The 15,893-nt window shown below is 36.2% G+C and overlaps 1 protein-coding gene across 1 annotated transcript in view; it reads right to left on the bottom strand.

The window, feature by feature from the left end:
• LOC128015274 (plexin-A1) overlaps positions 1-15,893 on the bottom strand; it is a 103,247-nt gene that overhangs the window by 49,532 nt on the left and 37,822 nt on the right. The window contains exons 4-8 of the mRNA XM_052598977.1: positions 8,222-8,359; positions 3,883-3,983; positions 2,405-2,528; positions 2,075-2,228; positions 1,164-1,263 (exon numbers count right to left, since the gene is read on the bottom strand). Coding sequence (XP_052454937.1) covers positions 1,164-1,263; positions 2,075-2,228; positions 2,405-2,528; positions 3,883-3,983; positions 8,222-8,359 — 617 coding nt within the window. The remainder of the gene's footprint in view (positions 1-1,163; positions 1,264-2,074; positions 2,229-2,404; positions 2,529-3,882; positions 3,984-8,221; positions 8,360-15,893) is intronic.

The raw sequence follows: 15,893 nt of genomic DNA, 5'->3' as shown, positions 1-15,893 counted from the left end.
TTGCACTGTGATTTATTTATTTTTTATGAAAATTAAGCACTTTGTTTTCCCCATTCTTTTATTTTATTTTCCTGGTTCATGATTATGATTCTCAACTGTCATTAAGTAACAATGATTTTCCTTTTTTTTTGTCATTTAAATCTGCTAAAAAAAGGAGGTAGTACAAAAACTAGTGTCTGTCATACATTGAGTTAAATCACTTATTTGCAATAAAGATGAAAATAAGATTTTTGCATTAATAAATAAAGAATAAAAAATAGATAGATAAAAAATAGATAATAAAAAATATCTATATTATTCTAAAGAAAAAGCTGTATGTGATGAACGATAAATTGAGGTAAGGTTATATTTTAAATTATGAAAATATAATAAAAATAGGTTTTTCAATTAGAAAAAAATAAATAATAAATATTAATATAAATTAAATATATGAATAAAATATCAGAAAATAAATATTAAAATAAATAGAAATTAATAAAAAAATTTAAGAGGAAATATGACCTGGAAATATTCTTGACCGGTTTCGTGAAAGTCACACATAATTCTCTTCATCATCTACAGCTTCAACAAAGTCCACACTAACACTTTATTATCCAAATACAGTCCTCTAAATTGCAGTTGTGCTTTTAGAGATGTGGACGCACTGAATAAAAAAAGCATACTATTATCCAATTATGATAATACTCATATGCAGAGTGTATTTTTCAAGTACACAAGCTGGTCTTATCAGAAAAGAGCTGTGTGACCTAGTTTTAAAGCTCACTGCTGATTGTGTGTGTGTGTGTGTGTGTGTATGTGAAGGTATTGTGTATCTGAGATGCGGTTACTCAGAAGTGTGTGTGTGTGTATTCTATCTCAGGAGACAGCTTTGGGCTCATCTGTCCTGCAATAAGACACTACACACCGACCTCCCAAAAGAGTCTGGACCCATCTGGAGCGTCTTAGAAGCGCACATGACACACAAACTCATTGAGACGTTCAGCTGGGGGTCCCACTATCTGCAGGACTCGAACCGCAGTCTGTTTTCAAGAGAATTACTGTCAATCAGCACGACAGAAATATGACCCCCGAGTGGTGAGGGGCTTGTGGGTAAAACGAGAAGAGCACAGAGAGAGAGAGAGAGAGAGAGAGAGAGAGAGAGAGAGAGAGAGAGAGAGACTCACGATCTGTGGATGCTGCAGTTGTAGAAGGTGAAATCCACACTGGCGAACTTCTGCCCCGTTTCCCTCGATTTCAGATACAGCTTCACCACATGAGTGTCTTCTTCAGAGGGACAAATAAAAGAGAAAAGAGGTTAGTAAGATCTCTGCTTCTGGATGAAGAACGGCAGAAAAAGCTGATATAAGCTGCTATCTAAACACTTACAGCGTTTAATCAAGTCTACAGCTCCATCCTAATTCATAAGCTTCTACTATAAGCATGTACTTCACTGATGAAGGGAAAGTACTGGACACAGAGCATCAGAAAACTGATTTATATATAGTTTTACTTTATATATAGTTTTATTTTACAAGATTTTATTTTATTTAATGTTTTATTACAAATAAGACAAATGCTCTTTTATGGTTTTTGTTTAAGTTTACTATAATATCCCTGCTGTTCACTACCCAGGCACCTTCAGGATATTGTGTTTGTATTAACATACTAAGATTTGAGACTCTGAAATGAAGCAATTATTATGATTCCTTCCTTTTTTTTTTTTTTTTTACAAAAATTTTTTTTTTGCTCAGACAATTAAAAATCATGAAAAACAATTGCAAACGGCATTTTAATTATGCAGGGTCAAAATCGTCGTGTTCAGTGACTGAATGCACATTATTTTCAAAACTATTAAGTATTTTTAGTTTCAATATTTTTCGTTAATGCAACCTGATCTTATTAAGAGCGTCTTCTCAATCCTCAATCCTGTTTGGGACACAATAATCCCTCAGACCCTACAGGACAGTTATAATGATGATCTGAAAACAAAACCACTGAGTGTATCTGTGGAACAGACTGAAGGTGTTGTATAATATAACATAAGCAGTCAAGCGCTGGATCACTGATGTTCTTCAAGACTTTAAGATTCACTGACTCTGCTGGCGTGTGATGGGGACCAGCTCTTTGGCTGACGGCGAGAGGCAGAAGATCCGTGATCCGTGTATTGTTGCTTCGCTCTCGGTGTAATCCTCGAAGGAACAGTTCACCCCTGCGGAAAGATCCGGGACGTTGCGGGCCTGCAGGACCAGCTGGCAGATCGATGGAGAACACAGACAAAGTCAAAACGCTTGGCCCACGTCCCCATAATTCATCTGCTTGTTTTTAAAATACACTCTACATGACATCTGCTGCTCCATATTGCTGTGAGTCTGCGAGCGCTCCATATAGTGCGCACACACACACACACACACACACACACACACACCTGGACTTGGGCCATGGTGACGGAGATGTTGTTGGGCTGGACCGTGAGCTCCACACACTGTTCCTCTCTGGAGGCGAATCTCTGCGGCTCGTCGGCTCTCTCACAGCGATCGCGGCGAGAACAACTGAGGACACAGAGAGAACAGACTTACATTTCTATCAAAGGTCCATCCTCGAGCCGTTCAGAGTCTTAATAAACTGATGTTATCAACACTGGGAGGAAGCCTGTGTGAAGGACTTCACTTAAACATTCGTTTTCTCCAGAAACATTCTTCAATACAGAGTTTCAAGCAGCTCCCTGATGAATCATAAATAAAAATGGAAAACTTTAAGCAAAAAAGCATATGAACCTGAGATATGAACCTGAGTACTTACCAAACAAAAGACAACAAATTTTTTGACATATTGATTATAATATGTTCAAAATTGAGTGTTATACATCATCTAAAAGCCGGATAAATAATCTATTCATTGATGTTTGGTTTGTTATGAGGACAATATTTGGCTGAGATACAACTATCTGGAGTCTGAGAGTGCAAAAACATCAAAATACTGAGAAAATCATCTCCAAATGAAGTTCTTAGCAATGCATATTACTAATCAAAAATTAAGTTTTGATATATTTATGTTAGAAAACGTTCAAAATATCTTCATGGAACATAATCTTTAGTTAATATCCTAATGATTCTTGGCGTAAAAGAAAAATCTATTATTTTGACACATACAATGCATTTTTGGCTATTTCTACAAACATACCCCAGAGACTTAAGACTGCTTTTGTGCTGCAGGGTCACAAGTGAATTATTTCGATTACTTCATTCATTTAGATCATTTGAATAATTTAGATTCTTTTTTGTTTCGACCTAGTTTTTTTTTTATGTTTTGCAAAAAAACTAAATAAATAATCGAATATAATAATATAACAAACTGAGATGTTGCATTTTGATCATGAGAATTTGGGATTCACCATAGTTTGCATAATTGTCATGAAAATAATGAAACTGGAATGTAACACATCTTGATGCTTGAGGCTTGGGATTGCATTTATATAGGTTTCGTATAATAGTGAATATGTTGAATATCTCGGTGCCTATGGATGGAAGTCTTTTTTGTCTTTTAATGATCTTTTAAGCACAGTTCAGTTCTCGGTCTGGGCTGAAATCCTGCTAATGTTTCTCTCGTGAGTGAGATCAGAGCCTCAGCGACCCGTCTCTGTGAATCAGAATGAATGCTTCAACAGTGTCTTTATTCTGCAGCCTGAGGAAGAGTTTGATCGGCCGATGTGCAAACACACGGTTAACCACATGCAAAAACACAGACGCTCGGAAAACAAGCCCCGGGTGACAAATGAAGAGTTAAAGTCTACTTATTCAAGTCTGTCAAATTACATGTAAACTTCAGACTGGTGAAAGGAAATGCATCTATGTAGATATTTGTACCACTGTGACGTGTGTTGAGTGTGTGTGTGTGTGTGCTTACATGTTGTGGAGGACACACCAGCCGCAGTGAGGGTCTCTGGAGCTCAGACATTCAGAGCAGCTGCTGTACTGAGAGCAGCGCTCCACCGGCACACGCGTCACCTGCACACACACACACACACACAGAGAAACACTGCAGTCACACACTGTGTGTACGTGTGTGTGTGTGTGCATAGAGAAAGAACAAAATCTGCTTCACACATCCTGAACCATTTGACAGATGCCACAGAGATCAGTGTTTGATTGACAGGAACCCTGAAGCTCTCCTGCTGAAAACAGAACAACAAGTGTGTGTGTGTGTGTGTGTGTGTGTGTGTGTGTGCGCGTGAGAGGAGGAAGAGCAAGCAGAGGAGAGAGATGGAAGGATGGAAGGAAAGAGGGTAGGACACAAGAGAAAAAAAGTTTAATGCTAGAAAAAAGAAAGATAAATAGTAAAGAAAGAGTGAAATAAAGAGGTTAAACTAAGAAAATGCAACAATTAACAAAAACATTTGAATAAGTAGAATGAAAAAAAATTGAAAAGAGTGAAATAAGTTAAATTAAACTATGAAAGTACAAAAATGTGTGAACGAAAACAAAGTATGAAATAGAACAAAAAAAAGAATGAATGGAAGTACAATGAACAAAAAGCATAAAGAAGAATATATGAACAAAATAAAGTTTCCAGAAGTGTATACAGAAATCAATACAAAAAAATAAAAGAAACAACTAAAATGTATTTAAAAAAAAAAAAGAGTGAAAAAATTTAAGTACAAAAACATGAACAAGTGTGAACAAAGTATGAAAAATGAAGAGAATGAGTGGAAGTATGAAGGAATACACAAAAGTGAAGTGAGAAAGAAAATGAACAACTGAAAGTATGAAGTGTGTATGAGAGAAAAACAACTGACAGAGACAAAGTTCATCAGTGAGTGTGTGTCAGATGATAATAACTGTCTCACGTTACATCTGAAGGCAAATATAAACTCAGAGTGCATGATGGGAAATACCAGCCTATAAATCCAACCTAACACACACACACACACACACACACAGTTTACAGAGTGAGAAACAGTGATGGAGGGATGAAAACCAATGGAGAGGAAGAACAGATGGTGAGGATGACAGGGTCAGGTGTGTGTGTGTGTGTGTGTGTGTGTGTGTGTGTGTGTGAGAAAAACAAAGCATAAAAGGGCAAAGAAAATCAACATGCAATAAAGGCGCACCGTTTGACAGACATTCAAAATTAATTTGTCATTTTCAAACATGGTGAAACTCATCATGTAACACACACACACACACACACACACACACACACAGACTCGTGAGCAGCCGCCAGCGCCGTTCATCTGATATTCAGCGTGTTACTCTGCAGCCTGCAGCTAAAACAGACAAAATGAATTCAAGAAAAATGACACACACTTCAACAGGTGATGATAGAGTGTGTAAAACACAAACACACACATTCTGAGAGATGAGGAAGAACTCCGAGCCTCAGGCTTCACCTGTCAATCAAAGATGAGACACGATGATGATGCGTGTGTGATGTCATGTGTAACATGAAACCCACCCACCCACAAGAAGAGACATAATAAATAAATACTCTTACCAATCCCAAACTTTTAAACAGTGTATATTTTGCAATAGATATTAATACAAATATTTATTATCTATCGAAAATGACTATAAAATCAATAGTGTTACATCGTATTAGCACTTTATATTCAACTACAATTCGCAATGCTTTATGGGAGGAGAAGTTTGTTCCGTCACAAAGGAATTTACCTGCATTTCAGATACTTTGAGGAGTCATTGCATACATCTTAAAGATTTTTTTAGTGTGAAAGCTAAGTCCATCTGGTGTGTGTACATACTAGAAGATCGTGTTCTGTGTGAACTGCTCCTAAAGCAGAAATAAGAGAAAACCTCCTCTCTCTCTTCCATTACTGTCGGTGTGTTTTAGTAAAAACATCTCAACCAATCAAGAGGCTTTTAATACAGACTCTACACACACACACACACACACACGATCAATACTGAACCACACACACACACACACACACACACACACACTTCTGAAGTTCTTAATTGCAGTAAGACTGGATGATTCACTCGCTGCTGATATGAAGGATTATGGGATTAACTTTACTCCAGATGATCAATGACTTGATTAGACAGAACAAAAAGGTTAAGACTTTAAAACACACAAGCTTACACACACACACACACACACTCCTGTGTGTCCATGTGATAACCTCCATCACAGCTCCTCTGTATTAAACCACAACTCTTTCATACAAGACAATCATCCGATTAAGAGCCCCCATCTACACTATTAGCATTTATTTCATTCCCCGTTTATAATGTCCGACAAGGTCTTTTTTACACTGCATCTTTAAGACTTCTATATGCAAATAACTCTGATCTGATTCGCCAGCCACATGCATATTTCCACACAGCCGTTTTGACGTGCCACTTCACATACAAACGTCTAATTGAATTTGTCTTTATTTTAATGTAATACAAAATCATTTTCATCAGTGAGTAGGGCACAGGGAAGCTCACGTCCATTTAGAATTCGCTCAAGATTCTGATATGCAAATGTAGGCGGTCAAATGTTAATGAGCTGTGATGTCATCGCCATGATGACAGTTAGTTTTTCCCTCTTGGTTTACGCAGCTGTGACTGAGGAGGGAGTTTATAGTGTTGTATAACTGTTCGAGTGTCATCCAGATGTGTCTATTATCTGGTTTCAGCCCGGGAAACAGGCGATCAAACACTTTTTAATTAAGCACTGGAGAACAAGAGGTCAAGTTAAATTATCTGTCAGGGCTTTAAATATAATTTTTGCAGAGTGCCGCCTCAAACTCCGCCCACCGTTTTCATTATCCTGTGAAGAAAAGCATAGAAACTGGAAAAATAGAAACTGGAAAAATAGAAACTGACAGAAAACAAAGAGACAGGTAATTTTCTTCTCACGGGAGACACCATTATCATGGTTTTAAACACCACATAAAATGTCAAAATCATTAAAAAAGTCATTTAAGGTGGGAGTGTGATATTTCTGCTTTACTAGCATCACCCAACAGAAGAGCAGGAATGAGTTTTCAAACTCCCTCCATCTCTCATTGGTCAGTTAAACTGATAGCCCCGCCCCAAACTCACATGATTGGTCAGAAGTGGGGATGTGCAAATGTGTATGTGTGGCTCAGCCAATCAGAATTCAGAGTCCGTTTTAAAAATAAAAATTTTAAAAATAGTGCTGTCAAACGATTAATTGTGACTAATTGCATCCAAAATAAAAGTTTTTGTTTGCATAACATGTGTTTTCTGTGTATATTTATATATATATATATATATATATATATATATATATATATATATATATATATATATATATATATATATATATATATATATATATAAATATATATATATAAATAAATAAATAAATAAATACACACACATGCATGTATACATTTAAAAAAATATGTCATTTTTATATATTAAATATATTTATAATATAAATTATATGAATATAGATAGCCTATAGACATGTAAAAACTTTCAAAAGATATACTGTATGTGTGTGCATTTATATATAATAAATACACACAGAACACTCACATAATTTATGCTAACAAATACTTTTATTTTGGACGCGAATAATCACGATTAATCATTTGACAGCACTACTTCACAGAATGTGAGACAAACATAGAAACAAAATCAACATCTGCTAAGACAATATAAATTCTATCATCTTATATACACACAAAAAAAAAAAAAAAACACAGTATATCCGGTGTAAACTATATATATATATATATATATATATATATATATATATATATATATATATATATATATATATATATATATATATATATATATATATACAGCAGAAAGTCTTTTATTAAGAATAAAGATATCTTGATTTCACTGTGAAAGAAGTTGCATAAATAGCAAAAAAGCAAGCAACCGATAACATGTCTTATCATGGTTATGCTCAGTTAAAACTAATAGAAAATCATAATTTGAGAAATGATTCCCACAAAAGCATTTAATTAATAAAAATACATAATGTCACTAAGTGACACCAGGATGCATCTGTCGAACATGATCATTGCTCAGTGTGCACTGATGTGAAATAGTTGCATGAAAACTTCTGGTTGCATGATGAGCTTTTGCAAACCCTTCGTGCAGCACAACCATGGGTTGGAAACAATGGGTTATGCATAACAATCATGCATCTTATTTTTAGGTTAAGGTTTTTTTTTTTTTTTTTACATTTTCCCCATCAATTGCAATACATTGTTGTAAATCATAATTTTTGGTGTTGTAACAGCCAGTGTGCTCACCTGTCTGTCGGTGAGTGTGTAGATGAACTGCAGGTCTGGGCTGAAGAGTGTGTCCCGCAGCACCGGACTGCCCTCGCTCACCGGGACGCTCTCGTACAGCAGCGCCGGCCGCGACGGACTCACCGAATTAACCAGAATCTGACAAAACACAAGCCACAGCAAGATCATTAACATCTCATTAATATCCCATAACACCAGACCAAACGCTTGGATCATGTGAAAACACTAGCATCATTACAGTAATGACATCAGAGCGTCAGGACAACAAACGCACGCTAATCATCTGAGTCTGCGTCTCTCAGGAGAGAATCACGAGCGGATCAAATCCATCTCTCCGTAGCACTACAGGAGGATTAGATGCATTAGCCGCTAATTGAATCATACAATGAAGTATTACAGCACATTCATACAGGCTTACTGCACCAATCACACACAATCCTCTTAGAAACACACCTCGCTTTACATGAGGACTTCAAAACAAACGTCTTCACAAAGGTCATCTGGAATCACCGGCTCTCCATCAAATGCCAAAGAATTCTCATTATTAATCATTATGATTCAGGCAAACTCTGTGCTAACGAACCAATTAGCAACTTTCTATTCTTCACAGTTTGTATTCATCACATGCAGCACAACTGTTTTCAACATTGATAATAATCAGAAATGTTTCTTAAGCAGCAAATCAGTATATTATTCTGATTTCTGAAGATCATGTGACACTGAAGACTGGAGGAATGATGCTGAAAATACAGCGGAGCATCACAGAAATAAATTATACTTTAAAGGGACAATAAGTAACTTTTTAGGTATTTTATTATCTAAAATCAATATTTTTATTCATAAATATGCCCTCAATGGTGTACAAATACCTATGCCAATGTTTAAACTAATCCTCGTAAATGAAGAATTTATTATCTTTATATACATGGGACGGGTAGGTCGACGGAGGCTTCCATGTAGTTCCGCCATCTTGCAAAACTATAATAGCAGAGAGGGACAAAAAGTACTAAGCCAACGCGTTTCCACAGCGCGTTTTCGGTCAGAGCCAGAAACGCAGGTGCAGAGCAGTGAGAGGCGCTTGAAACTGCACCGGCAAGTTTAAAAGTCTGGATTGCATTCTTATTATGGACCATACATATGCCGCGCCACAGGAGAAGAAAACATCGTCGCCAAAACAGTCAAAAATAGAACGTAAAAGGAAACGTGACCGTAGATTACAGAAAACAAGAGTTAATGTCGGGGAAGCTTTTTCTAGGTGGAAAGAGCTAATGCTGGATAAAGATTTCAAAAGAGATGCTGAAGTGGCCAGTTTTCTTCTCGACAGGTAAGTCAGTGTTACAATCTATATTACAATATTTTTTTATATCTAACAATGCATATAATTCAGAAAATATAACGAACAAAGAAGACATAACTACTAATTACAATATTTCATGTTTACCACAGTCAGTAATTCATACTGTAACATTCGTTTGTTAGTTGTCATGTTGCAGTTTGTTTGAAATAACACACCTGTTCACCTGAAGGAAAACTCGACGAAGTGCTATTAGAAGACATCCTGTCAAAGCTTTTTGGTACATATCGCCTACCGTAGATGCAACGCGCATTTGAAAAAGCGAGGCGCTGGAGAGCAAAAATAGTTTGAATGCAAAATACAATTTCACCACTAGATGGGAGTAATTCCTACTTAGTGTCCCTTTAAAACAGATTCACACAGAAAACAGCCGTTTGAAATTGTAATAATATTTCACAATTTTCTATGCATTTTTGCTCAAATACATTCAGCCCTGGTGAGCAGAAGAGACTTTTAAAAGAAAAAATACCACACTTTAGAACTGTAGTATACATTAAAGCACAGATTTCAGTTATTCACAACAAACATCTCTATTTGTAATCTACATTAGAAACACTCGAAACACAAGTGAATGATGACAGACTTCTCATTCAGATACAGTGTGCATATATGAGTGTATGAATGTAATGAGACCCGGGGGAAGTATATATTACTAATGTAAATCTGATCTGGCCGTGCATGTTGAACACATCCATCTCTTCTATTGCTCTCAGTAAACATGCAGCATTAACCGAGCGGCGTCTCTGACGGTGACGAGGTGATCGCTCTCCTGCGAACACACGCTTCTGCGCTTCAGCTAACAGGATATGAGGAGAGAGTATCTGTAGAGTCTGTTAATATAGCAACATTTCATCTCAAATCACTTACACACACTGAGCATACATGAATGAGCAATACACACATCCAATCCAGTTTTATTGCCATTACAGAGCCAATGAAGGGAAGATATTAAATCAAGCCGCCTGGCATCATGCTGCAACACACCAGTGTTATTTTAGTATCGTTGACATACTATAGCCGTTTTTATTCATATTTTGAATTTGGTTTTATTTTTATATTTTCCATTTTCATTTTAGTAAAAGTTTCATAATATTTTTCATAATATTTCATAATTTTTATTTTTAGATTTTCCAATTTTATTTTAATTTGTAAAAAATATATTTTTGGTTGTTTTTTCACTTGACGTTAAATAATTTGTTTTTAATTTAGTTTTTTTTTTTTTTTTTCATTTTAATTTTAGTAACATATCAGATTTTTTTATATAGTTTTTTGTTATAATTTGTATATTTTCGGTTTTCATTTCAGAAAAAGCATCGCTCGTTTTTCTTTAAATGTCTATATAGTTTTCTGAATGTTTTTATTTTTGTATTTTCCATTTTCATTTTAGTAAAAATGTTTTTCTTTAAATCTATATATTTTTAATTATTTTTTATTTATTTTTTATTCTTTAAATGTCTATATAGTTTTTTTTATTTCTTTTTATTTTACTAAAACATATTTTTCATTTTAGTAAAAGTTTCAGTATTTTCATTTTTAAATACATCTATATAGTTTTTACTTATTTAATTATTTATTTTTATTTATAAATGTTTTTTTTTTTTTTAGTACATGGGTTAGGGTCTTGAGTATAAAATTTTTAGTATAAGTTAAACTGAGAAATGCTACCTTGGCAACTATTAGTTGCATTAAACAAAATCTAATCAAATACATTAAAAATGTGTGATTTAATCAATAATTCAAGATTTCTTTAAAACCAAAAAATGCCATCAAGTCCTGTTAGGAAAGTTGCTGAGATGTCTAATGAATATATGTGCTTTCCTCTGGAAGATCTAACTTTGTTTGTTTACACGTTCACAATACGTCCCAAAAACTAGATAAGATAAACCTGCAATATTTATAATTTCAAATGCATGTGACTCTGCTGTGTGACATGTTTCATGTGTTTATATGCATAAATCAGAATCTGATGGTTTCCAGATGATGCTCACTTTCACAGATGTGACACTGACGGATCTGTGCTTCCCAGAACTACAGGAAGTCAAATAAACACAAGTCCGGATGAGAAACACACCAGTATCTGCTCTAGACGTGCACTCAAGGGAACACGACAGGGTTATCATCATCAACTATAACTAGAATCATAAAAATCATTTTCACTTCATGATAGAGAATAAACATTAAATGAAAAAAAATATTAAAATAACCTTATTGGTAGATGCAAAAGAAAACACTTCTCATTTTAAATTAAGTTGAAGTACTAAAATGACTAAAAATTAAATTGCAAAAATGCCAAACAAAAGTTAATTTAAATGAAAATTTGAAAATGCATTAAATTATAATGCAATATATAATTAAAATTGAATATAAAATATTAACAAAAACTGTAACCGTATATCACTAGTACTAAATGAATGCTGTTAGATGCAGAGTCTGTGTCGTGTGTTTAGACACCAGGTTTACGTGATTTAGGGTTCAACCCGAAAGTGCTCAATTTGCCGTTTTTCTGCAGATGTGGCCCTTTTGTGTCAGTCTGAACCGGGTGAAGATAACAAACATAAACACTGCATGAGACTTGACCTACTTCAGACAAACACAGCTCTAAGCGTCGCATGAAATGGTGAACTGTGGGTCAGACAGTCTGCTCTTAAAAGGGAAACTCTTGGCTATAAAAGCATGAGAAGTGCACCAGACCTCAGGCTTAAACTGGTTCTGGTGTGGTTTTGACTGGTTCTGATGTGCTGATACTAACGGCTGTGATCTCACACGGACGGTGATACTTGCTGATGCGGTTTCATGTTTTGTGGTGACTCCAGACTTCATGCTTTTGCCTTTAAACATGCATTAATAAGTATAACACACATTCAGCTGCACACAAACTCTCACAAAATATTAATCAAACCGATAGAGAAACCAAAACACATGCACAAGGCCACATCGTCTTGTGCCTCTGCATGATAAACACACACAACACACACACACATACCAGAGACACAAATAACACAAACACAGGAAGAGAGAGTGTGTGTAGATGTAAAGACGTGAGCGTTATGTGAAAGTGGCGTTAAATATAGTGTGAACTGTTGGTCCACACATACACATGATTGTGTGTTTACACCACTACACTTTGTGTGTGTGTCTGAGTGTAATCTGCAGTCACTAGAGGACTGGTCTTCCTCCGGGAGACGTGGGTGATTACCAAAGCAACGATGCCTAAAATGAGTGTTTAAGGAAGCCAGGCGTAATTAAACGATGACATATTCCACTTCCTGTCCCCTGAAATCACTAAAGCATACACCCACACACATCCACACAACATCTGAAATGATCAGGAGGCTTTAAAAGAGATCAACAAATATATCAATTTACCGATATTTTCCCCAATATTTAAGCATTTTATCATAATTGGATATCGGTTTTGTAATATCGGATTCACCGATAAACGCCGTCATCTTGTGGTAAGACGGAGACGGCAACAGCAGCATGCAGGTACTTGATCTGCTGTAGTTAGTAAACTTTATCTAAAATAACAGCCAGTTATGCATAAATTAGATGCATTACATAAATGCTTGATATGTAGTTTATGCAGCTTGGCTCTAAGAAATAGAGACCAACTCACGGAGTCATGTTAAATAATCCATCAAGTCCTGTCCCAACAAAGACGTTACTTTGCTTGAATTAATACGTAGCCATGAATGAGTGCATGTTGGAAATAAAAGCGCTGAATTTAATTATCTCTCTCTGTTGTCTATGCTCATCGTTATTCTCGTGAAGTCGGAGTCACACAGATAATCCGCCAAGATCCCAATAAAGACGTAACTTAGCATGAGTTAAATAATACAGCGGTGAACGAGCGCATGTTGGAAAAGAAGCACTGAATTTATTTCTCTCTCTGTCATCTGAGCTCATCATCAGTCTTGTGAAGCTGCTTTCATAATGCGGTTCACTCAGGGTTGATGTGGTTGACGCTCAGGAAATGCTCCAGCACGGCCACAGAAAATAACTTTTAATATATATTTATACACAAACACACACACACACACATATTACACACACATAAATATATATTTCTAAATGACTAGTGAATTCACAATTCTCAGTAACACTGAGTTTACAGTAACGTGTGGAGCAACAGGACACACACACACACACACACACACACACTCAGCTGTGGCATGTGGCAGCTGTGTGTTGACAGCTGGGTGGTCGCCAGGCAACCAGGTGGGAAACAGATGCTGCAGCTGCGGTCTGGCCTGTTGCCACGGTAACAGCAGGGGCATCGACCCCTGGATGCAGCACAAGTGTCGAAAGTGAATCCGATGAACAGTGACTGAACTCACAGCGAGTGTTTAGAGGTTCATCAGAGCGACCACAAGCCAACGTCAGCACCGCCAATTAAGAGTGAAGTGTGTATCGATCCACACGTGTGTGTGTGTGTGTGAGAGAGAAAGAGACAGAGAAAGAGAGAGAGAGAGAGAGAGAGAGAGAGTAATTAACAGCGCTCTAGGGGTGTCTGGAAGGAAGTTTCTTGGGGTCAAAAGAGAAGTGAACGGCATTTCGATGAAGGCAGAGAGGTTCATTCACTGTGTCTTACAGCTTCATTTATCACTAATTAGATGAAAAATATATTCTGAAGCCAAGAGACAGCTGATCGGAGTCAAATCTAACAAGTTAAAAACTTGGTTAGTACCGTCTCAACATTTTAAAATCTTGCAAAAATTACATGTGCAATTAAGATGGTACTACATTAATGTCATGGCTTAATTAGGAAATAATCAAATTTGAATTAAATTAAAATAAAATGATCTTTTAATAAGACAAAATTAAATGAATGTGCAATGCTCTTCTTTAAAAAATGTGGAAACTGAATGTAAACAAAGTGGCTATAAAATAAGAGCAGAGACGCAACTAAATGATCACCATCTGATACCATCACAACAGCACAGTTCTGTAAGAGAGGTGATGTGTATAAACCGCTCTTCCTTGAGGAACGGATCGAAACAATAGAAATGAATCATGGGAACTTTCATGTTCTGGGAAAAGGAGTGTTTTCCAGAGAAAACCACTGGCACATAAAACGCCGTTAAAGTGATGGCAGAGATCTGATCAAAGGATTCGGAGGCAAGGACATCACACACACACACACACACACACGGGGACAGGAAGGAGCAGCAGTGGCTCATAACATACAGGAAGATGTTAATTCACTTCCACAAGTGTTCAGCACATGTCCTCTTTCAGCATTCCTCAAATCTCTGCTCCGCAGCATCACAAACAGCTCAAATACATCAAAACATTTACAGCTCAGGATCCTCATCAATAAAATACAATTAAAAGTGCGGTTATAGTCAAATTAATTTAAGAACTTACAGTAAATAATGGGCATTACTGGCAAATCATGCACATGTAGCCATTTGATCTGCAAAAATGAAATAAAATAAAACAAAATAGAATAGAATGAATAGAATATAACAGAGCTGTTAAAAGTCCTAATTGGCAAGTCATACACATTTGCTCTGCATAAAATTGTAAAAAAAAAAAAAAAAAAAAAATGAAAAATAATATTTTAATGTTGGAAAAATGGAAAATCAATTATTTTAAATCATACCAATATTGATGGAGCATTTGCTCCCTACATAGGCAGCATTTTTAAGCGTTAGTGATGTGCTCCTGATTAGGGCTGGGACAACGCGTCGAGGTCATCGATGACGTCGACGCAAAAAATACGTCGACACAAAATAAGCGCATCGATTCGTCGAGCTGTTTTTATCTCTCTAAAAAACGTTTGCAAAACGTTTACTTTATGTGCGCTGAATATACGCGATGGCCGGATCAATATTCTGTCCAATGTTATATAACCAATCCAGGGGTTTTTCTGCATTGATCTATTTTTTTAACAGCTGTCAAAGCCTTATTTGATCGGTGAGTGATGTAGAATAGAATTATCTATTATCGTTCAGATATGTAAATCAACATGTATAAATTGTTAGTAGTCAATTAATGGGGAGATAATCGAAATCTAATCGGTCTGAAAAAATTAATCGTTAGATTAATCGATGCATCATAAAAATAATCGCTAGTTACCTCAGTTGCTGTCTATGTAGGGAACATACAGTGATCTCTCTCGTGTCTCACTGTTTTTGAGATGCTACGTACTGCAAGTGTGTGTGTGTGTGTGTGTGTGTGTGTGTCTGAGCCAACAGGTTGCTATGGTAACCCCTCCTGAATGGTTAAGCGCTGCTCGCTGCAGAACAGACTGGGATTAAACCACATCGTGCTGGTTTGGTCCGTCCAGAGGAGAACTGGCCCCCGACTGAGTCT

This window comes from Carassius gibelio, chromosome A6, assembly GCF_023724105.1.
Source record: "Carassius gibelio isolate Cgi1373 ecotype wild population from Czech Republic chromosome A6, carGib1.2-hapl.c, whole genome shotgun sequence".
Taxonomy (NCBI): Eukaryota; Metazoa; Chordata; class Actinopteri; order Cypriniformes; family Cyprinidae; genus Carassius; species Carassius gibelio.
The sequence above is the reverse complement of the archived record's forward strand: the minus strand, read 5'-3'. Positions and strand labels throughout refer to the sequence as shown.